General features: G+C 37.2%; 1 protein-coding gene across 11 annotated transcripts in view; it reads left to right on the top strand.

Annotated features, from left to right (window-relative positions):
• EPS8 (EGFR pathway substrate 8, signaling adaptor) overlaps nucleotides 1-15,347 on the top strand; it is a 169,091-nt gene that overhangs the window by 69,990 nt on the left and 83,754 nt on the right. The window contains exon 2 of one of the 11 annotated variants that reach the window (XM_077952565.1): nucleotides 2,890-2,949. In XM_077952565.1, coding sequence (XP_077808691.1) covers nucleotides 2,911-2,949 — 39 coding nt within the window. In that variant the 5' untranslated portion in view covers nucleotides 2,890-2,910. 11 annotated transcript variants of the gene reach the window in all.

Here is a 15,347-nt window from a genome sequence, read left to right as displayed (position 1 = left end):
TTTGTTTAACAGCAGGGTATTAACTGTACCTGTTAACTTATTATTAGGAAACTGTCTATTTCCAAGCAGCAACATTTTTTGACATTTGGCAGACCTATGGACCATTTTTAAGAGACAGTATCTTAAAAATGACAGAGATTGGAATTGACACTCTCAGATTTCTTTCAGGTCTCAAGTTTAGTGATACCTTGAAATGTTGGGTTGGAATTTTATGGTTATAGTGTTTATTTTGATTACATTCATTTTGGAGGGTTTTCTTCCTGCTACTTTTAATACTGATTTTCTCACCAGTGAAATTATATTAGTACTTTCTGCTGTTCTCTCCATTGGTTTCAAGACTTAATATTATTATCCTCTTCTTACTCCTTTCAGTTTCAGTGTCCTGCCATGTTCGTTTGTTTCCCTAATGTCCTTCTGTTGCTGTTTGGGTTCCCCAGAAAGCAGATTATGAGATGGAAATTAGTGTTCCGGGAAGTTTATTAGAAAGTGTTCTTGGGGGCCAGGCGTGGTGGCTCGCGCATGTAATCACAGCGCTTTGGGAAGCTGAGGCCAGCAGATCACCTGAGGTCAGGAGTTCGAGACCAGCCTGGTCAACATGGTGAAACCCCATCTCTATTAAAAACACAAAAAATTAGCCAGGCATAGTGGCGCACACCTGTAGTCCCAGCTATTCGAGAGGCTGAGACAGGAGAATCACTTGAACCCAGGAGGCGGAGGCTGCAGTGAACCAAGATTGTGCCACTGCGCTCCAGCCTGGGCGGCAGCGTGAAACTCCATCCCCCACAAAAAAAAAAGAAAAGAAAAAAAAGAAAGTGCTCTTGGGTCAGCCGCTGTGGATGAAGGGAAGGAAGGAAACACTGTTGGGCCAAGGGGGATGTTGGGCTGCCGTGTAGTCTCAAATAAGATCTGATCCTGTGGGGTGGTGCTCTAATGGCACAGACTGGGTACGGTGAGATGTCTCCTCACCGTTGTCCCCAGTTGGAGAAAGGGGACCAAGGCTTTGTCTTCCACATGTCAACCAATCTTTGGTTGTGGGCTTCCCTGGGAAGGGAGTGTGATACTGGGTGAGGTGAGGCCATCCTGAAAGAGCTGACAGTTGAAGGTTGTCTGCAGGCAGCACCGCAGCAGTTGGGGAATCAGTCCTTCAGTCCTGAAAGGAGATGTGGGTGGCATGTCACAGTTTCCATTCAATCTTTTTTTGCAGAGATGCTGGAGATGGGAAGGAATGGCCCAGGGGATGGGTCAGAATTTTCAGGAATGAGGAGTTGCAACATACAGTGGTCAGGAGCTGGAGAGATGGTAGAGAACAAAAGTGGATGTAGAATAGGTTCTGCCAGACAATTGACTTCTGCCATTGACTATTGGTTTTCTAAATACATTTTAAAAATTCTATTTATAGTGATGCTTTTTCCTTTTAAAGTTATAGAAACCTGATGAAAACTCTGAGTGCAGTATACAGAGAATGTACTTCTTTTTTTTTTTTTTTTTTTTTTTAACTCATTTCCCGTTTGCCCCAAGAATTCTGCACTGGCAACAAGCAGCACTTTTTTATTCCAAATAAGAAATGGGTTCAAGAGATGGGTCCTGCTCAGTCACACAGGCTGGAATACAGTGGCGTGATCATAGCTCACTCCTGGGCTCAAGCAGTCCTCCTGCCTCAGCCTCGTGAGCAGCTAGGACTGCTGGTGTGCACCACCACACTTGGCTGATGGCTGAATTTTTTGTGGAGATGGTGTCTTGGTATGTTGCCCAGGCTGCTGTTGACTTCCTGGACTTAAGGGATCCTCCCACCTTGGCCTCTTAAAGAGCTGAGATTACAGGTGTGAGCCACCGTACCCAGCCTGTGCCATATCTTTATGCAAATATAATTTGGTTTTATAAAACATACAGATTTTTTAGTTTTATGTCCTTTATAGGCTCTTTTTTCTTTCTCCATTTCTTTAATAATTTAAATATACTTTTTTGGTGTCTTCATGTTAAAAATTAGTTGAGCACTCAATTTTCTGTTTGGCATATTTGTTAATAATCACAGTAAATCATTTTCTCACATATTTTGTAATCTCTAAATTTATAAGCTCATCTTCAGTGGGGATTGTTTTTTGTTTGGCTTTGTTTTGGTTTGGTTTTTCTACCCAAAGAAATCCCATGGGGCCTTGTTTATCTATCATCACTTTAAAATAGTTTTGTGTTTGTTTCTTCTAGATGCTTTAGAGATTTCACTGGCCCAGGATCTAATTCCTTAGATTGGAGATTCTTAATTTTTTTTACCAAGGAGATTCTCATACAAATAAGATTCAAATTTCAAAACTGTTGTGTCATAGGTTTAGGATTTTAATTTCTTACAGCATTTATAGCATTTCCCCTGTCCTCTTCACCCAGATTGTCAGAGACAAGCTCCCTTGAAGTCTTAATATGACTATGAGTGAATTTCTCCTCCCCTGACCCCACCATCACTTTTTAACTATGAGGTTAGACCTTTGAAGACAGCCCTGGTTTTCTGGAAGAATCTCAGTACCAACATTATACCTCATGTGTGCCCAGAGCCTCCCCTTCCGTCCCTGCATAAGTATCAGGACTGCTTTAGAGTTGTGAAGGTTTAATGGGGCTGGAAATCCAGCAGAGTGCTCTTTCTCTCTTGAGGGAGCACTTTCTTCCATTCTTTCTCCTTCAAGGGGCATCTTGTTACCAATTTCAATCTACACTTAAGTGCTAAAGAGACTCCAGTGATTATCCCCATAGCTCCAGTGTTGGCCACAGCTGACAGTGTATGCTTTTGTGCTTACCATTTGGGCCATCGGTTCTGGCTTTGATTTGGCATCAGGGAATTATCTTTATTGCAAGTAAAGCTATGTATTTAATTTTGTTACACTTATTTTCTTCTTTTCTTAGTGTCTGTAGTGGGAAGTCTTCATGAGCTCAGTTGACCGTATTTCTGTATCTGGAATTCCTGTAAGTTACTTATTAACCTCTCTAAAATGGGAGTAGTAATGGTGTCTATCTATATAGCGTTAATTTAAACCACACAGTAAGCTTTCAGTCAATGCTAGCCAGTATTATTTGCACCACTTAAAACTTAAAAAAAAAAATTCATCTTAGGCAAGAGTTGGAAGTGTAGTAGTAGCTACGTTTACTTACTTAACAAGAGGAGGAAATCTTAGTTAACCCCTAGAGAAACCAAATCAGAAATTGTGTTCTGTACAGTACAATGCCGAAACTGACGCTTAGAGTCCCACCCTTTCTGACACTGTGCCAAAGGTCACTTGGCACATAAGTAAACTGAGCGGAATGGCCTCTCAGTATTGCCTGGACGATTGCTTAGAGGAGTATTTCCTGGACTGTGTGGGTAGGTGAGTTTGAGTTTGTTAATATTTTCTTTGCTAAGGAGGGCTCTCAAAGGCATAATTATTGTAAAGGGTATTTGTAGACCTTGAAACGCGTAGCAATACTTTTAGTCCAAGTAAGCCCTTTGATTGCTTTTTAACTTCCCATTTGGTATTCCAAGTGGATTCTGAACTCGGTGAAATTAGTGGTAACCCAGTCTCCACAGGGTCTTGCTTCCTGTCTTCTGGCTTACAGAGGTGGAGATTCAAAGGATTTCTTTCCTTTAGGTCATGGTGTTAAAGAGAATAATTTTTCCCCTCATATTATAGCTAAGAAGAGGTCTGTTGAGTATTACAAACTGGGAATCCGTGGGCATAATATATCAAATGTTTAAAAAAATTACTTTGAACTTAACCTTATATGCAAAACATTGATTATCTTGTAAATATTAACTGCTTTGGATTGTTTATACAATGTTAGTTTTACTATGAAAATTTGCTTATTAACCAGGTTTAGACTTCTTAGGTTGTTATTGGCTTTGAGTCCACAGATTTAACACTGCCAAATTTCTGTGTAAACATTTTGCTTGGGACCTAAAATGCAGTTGAATATGTGTATTTAAAGTTTTTTTTTTAAAGCCCATGTATATTAATGGAACTTGTAAATGTTTAAATAGTTAATTAATGGAAGCTTTTAAGAAACCGCTCTTTCAAAATATTCAATTTTGTAATTATGATGTTTTAAATATCAAACTTGAGTTAGTGACAAACATATAATGTATGAGATATAAAGATCTATAAGTAGTTCTTATTGATTTGTTACATTTAATCTTATTCAGAAGAAACTTTTTTGTTATTCTGTTACTAGTAATTAAGTGCAGGGCTATTTAAAAACAAATAAGAGCTAATAACATTGTACCACAGACTAGAGAGAAAGCAAAAGTAAATAACTGGTTAAGTCACTGTTTTGGTCTTGGGAAATGTAGTAGGTTCTTGAGTTTAGGTGCCATGGTTATGGCTGTTTTGATCCTTTTTTGAAATACATTCTTGGATGTGTTGATTTTCTTTTAATGTCTCTATTATTTCTTAAGACCCTTCTATGCTGTAAAGAGTATTATCAATTTACACAAATTTTAACTACCCACAGAAATATTGTATACAGCTTTTTTTGTAGCATAAATAGGTGAGGTTCCTCAAGATGCTTATGGCCTGGTGTATTCTTACCCTTGCTATAAAGCTTTGGTCAGCTTTAGTGGCCAAACTCTAAGGCAAATGGCAGTATTAATGTGGAGTATAAATCTCCATATATATTCTTGGAATGGTATGTGAAATATTTTGTTCCCTGATCCACCTGTCCACACCTTTAGTAAGATACCCTTGTGTCTGCCGTACCTTGAGTTATAAAAGAGGTTTCCGTTTTTCAGCAACTAGACTTGGAAACAATTTTTTTTTCAATTTAACTTAAACAAATTGTATATAAGAGGAAATGACTATGGAAGAGATAATGCTGCTTAGTCTCATTTCTATGTAAATAGTTCTGACATAAATTGTATAGAGAAGTCTCCTTTTTAGTTTACTTTTCAGTGATGTCATTTGTCATTGAATCATCAAGGTAAGCGTGAACCTTGGTGTTTTAAGGTGACAAAAACGAACTCATTACACTTTAGACTTTTGGCCAGGTTCTGTTGCTTATGCCTGTAGTCCCAGCACTTTGGGAGGCTGAGGCAGGAGGATTACTTGAACCCACGAGTTCAAGGCCAGCCTGGGCATCATAGTGAGACCTTGTCTCTACCTAAAAAAAAAAAACAAAAACAAATTAGCTTGGCATGGTGGTGCATGCCTTTAATCTCAGCTACTCAAGAGGCTAAGGCAAGAAGGATGGCTTGATCCTAGGAGACTGAGACTGCAGTGAGCTGTGATTGTGCCATTACACTCCAGCCAGGGCGACAGAGCGAGACTGCTTAAAAAAAAATTCTAGCCTTTTAAATAACAGCTTAGTTGAATTGTATAAATATTTTTTGAAGAGAATATAATGAGGTAGGTTATCATATGGTCTTTTGATCATTTATCATATAGGATATTTCTAATGTAAGCAATTCAGTATTTTAAAATTTCTTTTTTTTAGAGTTTAAGTTTGTGTATGTATTTTCACTTGTTTAATTTGACATGTAAGCACTTAAAAATTGACTTTCCAGCTACATGAAGAAATTATACTTCGGTTAAATTTGTGGCATTTTGATACAGGATCGTGTGTACAAAGTATATTAACAAGGTTTGTTAATTTGGTTAGAAGAAACTTGTGGTAGTTTTAATGCTCAATATCTTTTCTAAAATGCAAAAGCAGTTTGTGAAATATTGTCGCTCTGTACTTGATAATGTAAGATCTGAGCTGAATGAAATGTGAGTTTCTTGTTTCTTAAGCTTGTCTTAGATTTTGTATCAACATTTGTTCAAGAGCTTGGTTTTAGGAACATTTGTGTGCATTTTCTTGATTATTAAAAATTCTTTGTGTCAGATATTTAGATGTAATTTAGAGCAATATTATTTAACTTTGCCAATTATGGTATTCTAATCACTAGATTTGATGCTCTGGTAACAATTCTCTGCCATCTCATTATTACTGTAGTATTAGATTCCATTTGATTCTTTGTCTTCCTTGTTTCTAAAAAAATACTTTTCCTCATTATGCAAGTAATTTTTCTTTATTTCACCATATATGCAATTGGCCAGACCAAATGACATAGTTAGTATCCCTTAAGCCAGGGGTCCCCCAGCCCCTGGGCCGTGGTTCAGTACTGGTTGGCAGCCTTTTAGGAACTGGGCTGCACAGCAGGAGGTGAGCAGTAGGCCAGCAAGCATCACTGCCTGAGCACTGCCTCCTGTCAGATCAGCAACATCATTAGATTCTCACAGGAGTCGAACCCCATTGTGAACTGCACATGTGAGGGATCTAGGTTGTGTGTTCCTTATGACAATCTAACTAATGCCTGATGATCTGAAGGGGAACAGTTTCATTCTGATCCATCCCCCAACCCCCCTACTCCTGCCTTGGAAAAATTGTCTTCCATGAAACCAGTCCCTGGTGCCAAAAAGGTTGGGGACCACTGCATTAAGCAGAGCCATGAATATCAATATTGGACACAAAGCCTGGGATTGTGGGTGGGGAAAGCCCTCCTGCTGCTCTGGCCTAGCATTCCAAAGACTCAATTCTCTTAACTTATTCAAAGCCTGGATTCTAAAAGCCAACTGGGCTCCCTTTGCCCATTCGTAATTCATGCTACATTCTTCTAGCTAAAAATTGTCAGTAGATTTCCCACTTCCCATTATAAGAAATTTAATGTCTAGTGCGTAATTTATCTTTTGAGTCATATATCTTAATATATGGCCTAAGCTGCTGCTTTTACAGTTTCCATTCCTGCCTCTTTTTCTTGACACATGGTGTAATTAGAAAGTCTCTCCCTCATATTCAAAATCTACCTTATCCTTAAGGTTTACTGACGACTGCCATTAAATTTTTCCTGGTCTCCCCTTCTTCTTTCTACATTTTCTTAGGGTGTTTTGTGTTCCATCTTCTGTTATATTTATGTTTACATGTGTTATATTTTACTTCCTTTCTAATGACTGAGCTTAACTGATTGAATTACTGTCTCTTACTATGATGGGTTAGAGGTGGTTTTGGCTTGTTTCTCCTAGGTTGCCTTGCATTCAGTACATGCTTATTATAAATATTTGGTTACTGAAAAAAATGGAATGATATGACAGTGTTATTGATTACAAGACATTTTACTCCTTTCTTGGAATGGACATTTGGGGACAGGGGATCAACTGGATCTAAACAAGTGTGGCATGGCTCTTTGAATCAAGTTGTCCCCAGCAGGGAAAGCTGACGAAACGATCAAGGCTACAGCTGAGAAATGCTTTAAATCATGTTGCATAGTGGCTCAGTACTGACAGGTAAAGGACAGCTCTTACCAGGGAAAGACTTTGGACTGATAGGAAATTGAAGAGTAACACAGGCTTTGTAGATAGTGTCTACAGTTCTACCTCAGATAACATTTTTCATGAGTTCATAGTGTGAGAATAAATACAGTCAATTCTGCTGTAATGATTGTTTTGAAAAATGGAAGGTTTTGTTCCTGCATGATTGATATTAGGGAACACTTTGAGCATAATGCAAATTTCACTTTTGCTTATGCGTGATTTCACCTGAGAAATAGTAGGCGTGCACAGAAAATTTCACTCAACTAAAATGAGCTGCCTAGGACACACAAAGTGTACATGCACACACCTCAGACATTTTCCAGCTCTCTCACTTTACTGCATGTTATGAACCACATCCATTCATATTTTGTATTATAACTTCCCCTCCAATTTCAGATAACCCATCTTGCACCACTTCCCAATAATTTACATACAAGGCCTGTGGCTGCCTGAAATAGGAATATATCTTTCCCTTAAAAAGCAATTATGTTAACATTTTTGAGCCTTAACTATGTGCTAAGCACTATGATAAGTGCTTAACATGGATTATGTTAAGGAATTCTCACAAAACCTGATACAGTAGGTATTATTACTGTCTTTACAGATGAGGAAAGTGAGGCTTAGAGGGGGTAATTAACTTGCCCATGGTCGATAACTCATAAATGGCAGAGCCAATTCTTGAATCGAGTCTGATTTAGATCTTAGTGTTCTCTTACTTTGTAGATTACAGATAAGTAGCTTTCACATGTGTTATTTCATCTGCATTTAGTAACTGTCTCTGATAGGCATCATAGGCTGTTTCGATCCCTATGGTAGATGAGGAAACAACACTGCTCAGGGTAAGAATGCACAGATGATCATAGGCAGAGCAATAACAGAAACTCGTTCTCATACCTAAATCAGAATTTTTTTCCTGGGGCTTATACATAAAAGAGGAAGAAAACAATTAAAGAATTAGGGATAGGGAGGTGAACTGAACTACAAAAAGAGGATGAAAAGATTGTGTTGGAAGTCGGGGAACAGAAGAAGGTGAGTTATAGTAGTACTTCAGAATTGTAAGGAGAGAGTCTAATGAAAAATGAACACTAGGGGACTTGTAACTCTGTGGTACAAAAAGCCTAATCAAATTCTTACAAAGGAATTAAAACCACCAACTTAATTACAAGATTGTGGTAAGAGAAATCTGGTCATGAGCATAAATCACTACTAGTAATACACTCAGAAATGAGAGGGAAGAACAAGGCGACACTAGAGGAAGTCTTGGGAAGGCTTTATTTGTACTTGTTTTGTAGCATGTGATTTTTTTTTTTTTAAGGTAGTGAGTTACCTCACAGGCCCTTACAGATGAGCAAGTACTTAATTAGTATTTGTTATACTGAAAGCATAACAAATAGTAAGGAGAGTAGTTGTTCAGTTGGGTATTGATTAAGATGAAGTAGTAGGAAAAGTAAGGGTGGAATTGATGAGTAATGATGAACTCAAAGCAGAGAGTCAGCAAACGCTAGCCATTGGGTTGTTTTCTTTCTACAAGCTGAGAATGCTTTTTACATTTTTAGTAGGTTATTAAGAACAAAAATGAAGAATATCGACAGAGACTGTATGTGGCACACAAAGCCTAAAATATTTATAACCTGGCCCTTTACCGAAAGTTTATCAACCCCTGACCTGAAATATATCGCATGAAGAAAAAAGTTAGACTTGTTCCCTTTTAGGAAATTAGATTAGGTACTGTAAAGTGTAATATTTCACAGGGGCTACATTCTCAAATATGTGCCTTTTTCCCACCTGGAGGAAAGAATTGTCATTTATTTAGCCTGCTCTTTTGCTAGGGGCTTTGCATACTTTGATTGTTCTTACCCTTGAGAGATACTGTAACCAGTTTACAAAAGAGGAAACTAGGCTTGTAGAGGCTAAGTAAGCCTAAAGTTTTATATTTAGTAAGGATTGAAATATAAGCTTGTCTGGTTTGCTAACTAGATATCAAATATGGGCATTTATGTAAATTTAGTTAGTATGTAAAACAGAAAAAAAATTGTACACATAGACAATAGAGTAGGTTGGAGAATTGTGTCATTTTATTACAAAATTTGCACAAGGAAGAATATCTTTGGATAAGTTGTTAAAAAAAACTTATAAATATAAAGAACAGAAAATTCTAGTTTCATATTAAAAATGTAATATTCACCTAAAAGAAAGATGAGATTCAAGATGTTTTAGAAAGAAAATGCAAAATACAAAAAGTATGTTTTGCTTCAATAGAAAGTATACCAGCTAGTACTTTATTTTTGAAATGCAGATATTAAGCAAATGTTGGCCCAAATGTCTAACAGTAAAGATTTATGAAGAGAATTTCAGAGTGCTGTGAAATCATGTAATATAGGAATCTAGGATGCATTGGTGAGTCAGGGAATGGTTTCCCAAGAAGGGGCCATTTAAGCTGAGATACAAGATTTAGATAGGCGAAGACATAAAAGTTAATTATTCTAGACAAGTGTGATAGGCCTCAAGGAAGGAAGAACTTGGCATATTCAAGGAAATAGCATTTTATCTTCCAACACATTTGAGGACAGAAATTGTATCTGTTTTGTTCATCATTTATATCCAGCTTTGTAAGTACAGTACTTGCTGCTATATAGTAAGCCCTCAGCAAGATTTATTGAGCGGATAAGAAGGAATGGACATTTTCCTAGGAGATTCCTGGTATGATTGTGAGTACAGGGATTCCCTGGATGTAGGCTACTTTTCTCTTTTCTGAAGCAAACCTAATTACATTAAGTTCTTCGGATTGCTGGTAACCCCAGAAGATTACCCTAGGCCACTTTCCCAGCCCTTCTTAACTGCTGTCTCAGTGTCTGGATGGAGCCGATCTGGAGACGGTCTGAGCAGAAAATGCAGGAAAAATGAATGTAGGATACTACAACTGGATCTGCTCCTGAGAAGGAGAAGTAAATCTGCATTATTACAGTGTCAGCAGTAAACCTGAGATAGAATGAAAACAGCCACTTAAAAAAAAAAATAACCTGCTGAGGGAGGGTGTTCTGTGCTAGAACACATGATCTTGGGTTCTCTGGGTCATCACTGGTGACTAAATAACACATGATAATCAGGCTTAGAGATTTAATAAAGAAGTTAAATACTCAAATACTTTCTATTAGAGGAGCTTATTTCTTCAAAATCAAATTCGAACTTCCAAATTGAGATAATTTCATTTATAAGTTTGGGTGCATTAAGGAATTTATAAATAGAAAGAGAAGGGGGAGAGGGTTGCACGTTTCCTATGTCTGTGAATTAAGACTATAGTAACCACAGTGTTGCAGGACTTTTCCTTAGTTCAGTTAAATATGGGGTCCTTTTCCCATGGCCATGGAAGTTTAGGCTCGCAGACAGTTTGAAGGGTGAGTAAAGCAGGGTTTTATCGGGTGAAAAGGAAAAAAAGGGTGAACAGGGACTCTCCACAAGGCCGAAGTCGATGCTACGGTGCTTCCTGCCTTGCCTTTTGAATCCCAGGTTCCACATAGGAAAAGGAAAGGCCAGGCTCCTCCCCTCTGCAAAGGTGCAAACTTCCTCAGGCTCCACCCCAGTGCGCAAACAGGCAGGAGTTTTGCCAGGGACCCCTTCCCACTTAGCTGTCTCAATAGGAGGGACCATTTTACAAGATGTTTACCATACTGGTTTGCAGAATTAAAGAAAGAGAGAGTAACCTTAGGTGAGGAGAAGACTGGGATTTGGAGACAGAAGGAAAGAAAACAGATTCAGGGTCATTCTTGAATGCTAGTCTTCTTTGAATTAAAAAAAAAATAGCAATAGGTGGTAAGAACAACACATGTGCCTCTGATTGTACAAGAATTTCATGATGATACTTGTGGATGTTTTACATAAGCTTAAACTTTAGTGAACTTTAGTTAATGATATCAAACATTGGGGGTTTTAATGTCTTCCTACTGGATATCATAAGTCTGTTTTTCCTTACGAAAAGGATAATATTGGCTAGCAGTTGAGGTTAGTGTTTGCTAAGAGTTGGAAGTCTTGAACAGTGAGGAAAAAGACATCCCTCCTTACGAAAAATAGAGGCTTGCACAAGGTGTGTTGGGAGGGGGATTAATGGTACTGGCAGAGTGAGAACTCTTATTGATTTAAAACAGGTTATTTCTAAGTATTAAAATTTACTAAGATATCAACAATGTCCCTGGGCTCATTTCCAAGAGGGTATTCTAACTACTGCAGTCAACAACTGATTTGCCATAAAATGTCAATAACTTTTTAAAAGGAAGTTACATTCATGTGTTTATTTTGCTTTTTAAATGAGTGTTGAGTACTTTAATTAACATCATTTTATAATTATTGATATTTTGTATGGGATTTAATAATGGATTAGTTAATTATGAAAACAAGATCTAAATGTTTTCTTCTCCAATTGCCGTAAACATGTGTTGAAATCACCTTATTGAACAGATTTTTTTAAACCCCTTGGAGTACTAGTGGGTTTTATTTTGTTGAATGAATGCTTTACCCAAACTTATATGCATATTAGATTGTTTAAAAGCTCAATTAAAAAGTGAAAAATAGACACTGAAAATTTTTTGAGTGATTTCACATGTGTTCATAAAACAACATATCTATTCCAAATCATTGAATATTTCAAAAGTAATGTCATGTATTCATTTTCTTATTTTACCTTGTCAGTACACTGTGAGATCGGTGTGTAGGGTGAAGCAAGGAGTCCTACTCTGTTTGACTTGTGTAAAAATTAAGAATCAGTGAGAAATGGAATTTGCAAAAGTCCCTGCCAGATAATGTTAGAACTGGACCAGAAAATAGGAGTTGGTATAAAACTAGACCAGCGAGCTTTTTTTTTTTTCATCAAAATGCAGTTCAGTTTATTGCTTTTGTAAATTAGAGATTGTGTTTCTTGATCTTCATTAAAGTAGAATACGATGTTAACCTAGTTTAGTTCAAATTTAAAAAAATGTACACACATGTATATGTATATATGTCTGTGTATATACACACAGGATTTTAAGGACAGTTCTAGCTGTGTGTGTGTGCATGTGTGTGCGCGTGCACGCACACAAAGGAGATTGTTAATCTTCTAGTACATCCCCATAACAGAAGCAGCTACAATAAGCTCTAGCCTTTGCCTTACAGACCAGGTAGCTCTACCTGATAGGCTCACAGACATTCAGTAGTTCATTTGTTCCTCAGATTTCTTTAATTATTGTGATAAAGTTGATATTAAATTTACCAACTTAACCATCTTTCAATGTATAGTATATTGTCATTAAGTGTATTCACATTGTTGTGCAGTCATCATGACCATCCATCTCTAGGAGTTTTTTATCTTCCTGAATGGAATCTCTGTGCCCCCAAACAATAACTGCCCATTCTCTACCCTCCACAGTCCCGGCAGCCACAATTCTACTTTCTGTGTCTTTGAATTTGACTATTCCAAGTTCTTCATTTAAGTAGAATCATAGAGTATTCGTCCCTTTATGACTGGCTTATTTTACTTAGTGTAATGGCTGCAGGGTTCCTCCATGTTGTAGTATGTGTGAGAGATGTCTGTTTCCTTTTAAAGGATAAATCATTCCTTTATGTAGATATACCATATTTTACTTATTCATCTGTGAATGGACATCACTTGGGTTGCATCTACCTTTTGGCTCTTGTGAATAATGTTGATATGAACATGGGTGTACAAATATCTAGTCTCTACTTTCAGTTCTTTTGAGTAATATACCCAGAAGAAGAACTGCTGGATAATATAGTAATTCTATGCTTGATTTTTTTTAAGGAGCTGCCATACTGTTTTCCACAATGACTACACCATTAAAGGGATATTTTAAATGAACGAACAAAAAACTCAACAGCAAAACCCTCTATTCTTATCGTCTTTCGAATTTTAAAATGAACTTCTCTAAAATAGGGTGAAAATACCTTCATTGGATTTCTTTTGTAACTAATAATTCTAGGAAGTATGGTCTGTGTCCTTAGAGGTAAGTGGTGGGCACATTTAAAATTAGTATATTGGTTTCTCTTTGGAGAATAATGGAGTTTGGAGACATTAGGGGAATAACAAAGGTGAGTCTAAGTTTTTAAAAAAAAAAAATACATAGAGCAGAATACAGGTGGGAAGATTCCCATAGAAATGAAAGAAACAGACACAATTATCTCAAATAATCAACGTTGCTTCCTGAAAGTGTCAACTTCATTCCCTGATCTACTCTGCCTTCCAGAATGCCTGCATAGTTATTTTCTTAAACATTAGTACTATGATTGTTACTCCTTACTATCTCCTAAAAGATTAAGTCCTAACTCCTTTATATGCTCTACAAGGCCCCTCACAATCTGGCATCAAGCTTTTCTTCCTCACATCTTCTTTTTATATATTCTATATTGCAGCCACACTGAATATCTCACTATTTCCTGAAATTCATGTCCTTCCATATCCTTTGTGTATGTCTGGAATGTTCTCTGACTACCTATACATGTACCAACTGGTACACTCCTCACTGTCTTTCAAGACCTGATTTTACTGTCTGTTCCTATATGAAACCTACCAGCAGCTTCCATAGGTAGACACTTTCCTAGTACATTGTTTATACCATAATAACATTTACTAAAATGCATTGTAATTATCTGTTTGTATATCTATCCATCTTGCTAAACTGAATGTTCCCAGAGGAGAGAAATATGTTTATTATATGTCATCATGCAAAGCACAATACCTTGTAGGCATAAATGTCCAAAAAATACCAAATGAACTTCTTTTTTGTATTTATTTTTATTTTTATTTATTTATTTTTTGAGAGAGAGTCTTACTCTGTCACCAGGCTGGAGTGCAGCGGTGCAATCTCGGCTCACTGCAACCTCTGCCTCTTGGGTTCAAGCAATTCTTGTGGCTCAGCCTCCCGAGTAGCTGGGAGTACAGGCACACACCACTGCACCCAACTAATTTTTGTATTTTTAGTAGAGATGGGGTTTCAACATGTTGGCCAGGATGGTCTCGATCTCCTGACCTTGTGATCTGCCCATCTTGACCTCCCAAAGTGCTGAGATTAAAGGCGTGAGCCACCGCACCTGGACCTGAATGAACTTCTCGTGTGGTTTTCCTCACTCTATAGAATGTTTACCTTTAATAACCATTGCATGCATAAGCTAGAATTCCTTTCATAATTTCATAATTAATATACTGGATATATATGTATTGGATATAGGTAAAATATTAAGCATGCAATTTTTTTCTTCATATTTATATACTGGATATATGTTTTAGAGATAGGTAAAAGTATTAAGCATGCATTTTTTTTCTTCAGTAGCTTGCTGCTGCTCTATGAAGATTTCCAGACACTGATCTCATGGGCATTCATACATTACCCCAGAGTCCTCTTATCCTAGGAGAAAGTATCTCATAATCCACACTTAAATGTTAATGATATAATACAATACATTATTACTCCCAGAACTGTTTGTAGTTTAAAAGTGCTTCCTATGGATGAAAATGCTTAATTCAAAAGAATGAATTACTTTCCAGTGGTAGAATTTTATTCACCTTGTTGCCTGTGTAAAACGATAGATTTTAAGGAAACAGGATGATACTCTCCCAACATGATACTGTCTCACACTGGACAGTCAGGCTTCCAAGAGCGCCTCGGAATCTTTAGCATCTCCAGAGTGGTGTTAACAGTGGGAATATATTCTGTTTCCTTAGGCTGCTGCTGTAAGGGCTTCGCCCTTTTGGAATAAATTTGTTCTGCTTATACTGCCTCCTAATAATCTTCACGGCAGAGAAATGTGGTTTATTTCATGGTGCTTAGCCTGACTCACAAACTACTTAAGAATTTCTTTTTCACATGTGTAGTCATTTAATGTTTAAACTAGTTTCCATGAACCAGTTATAAATATGAGTGAATACTTATTAGCTGACTTGACATCTGAAAGGATGGCCTTTCTACTGAAAGCAAAATATTGTAAGAGTCAGATGTTTGAACTCTTTTTAGTCTAGATTACTCAAGAGGAAACAAACAGCAAGATCCCATTTAATTGCTT

The sequence above is a fragment of the Macaca mulatta genome, chromosome 11 (assembly GCF_049350105.2).
Source record: "Macaca mulatta isolate MMU2019108-1 chromosome 11, T2T-MMU8v2.0, whole genome shotgun sequence".
NCBI classification, from domain to species: Eukaryota; Metazoa; Chordata; class Mammalia; order Primates; family Cercopithecidae; genus Macaca; species Macaca mulatta.
Note: the sequence above shows the minus strand (reverse complement) of the source record. Positions and strands in the feature narration are given on the sequence as shown.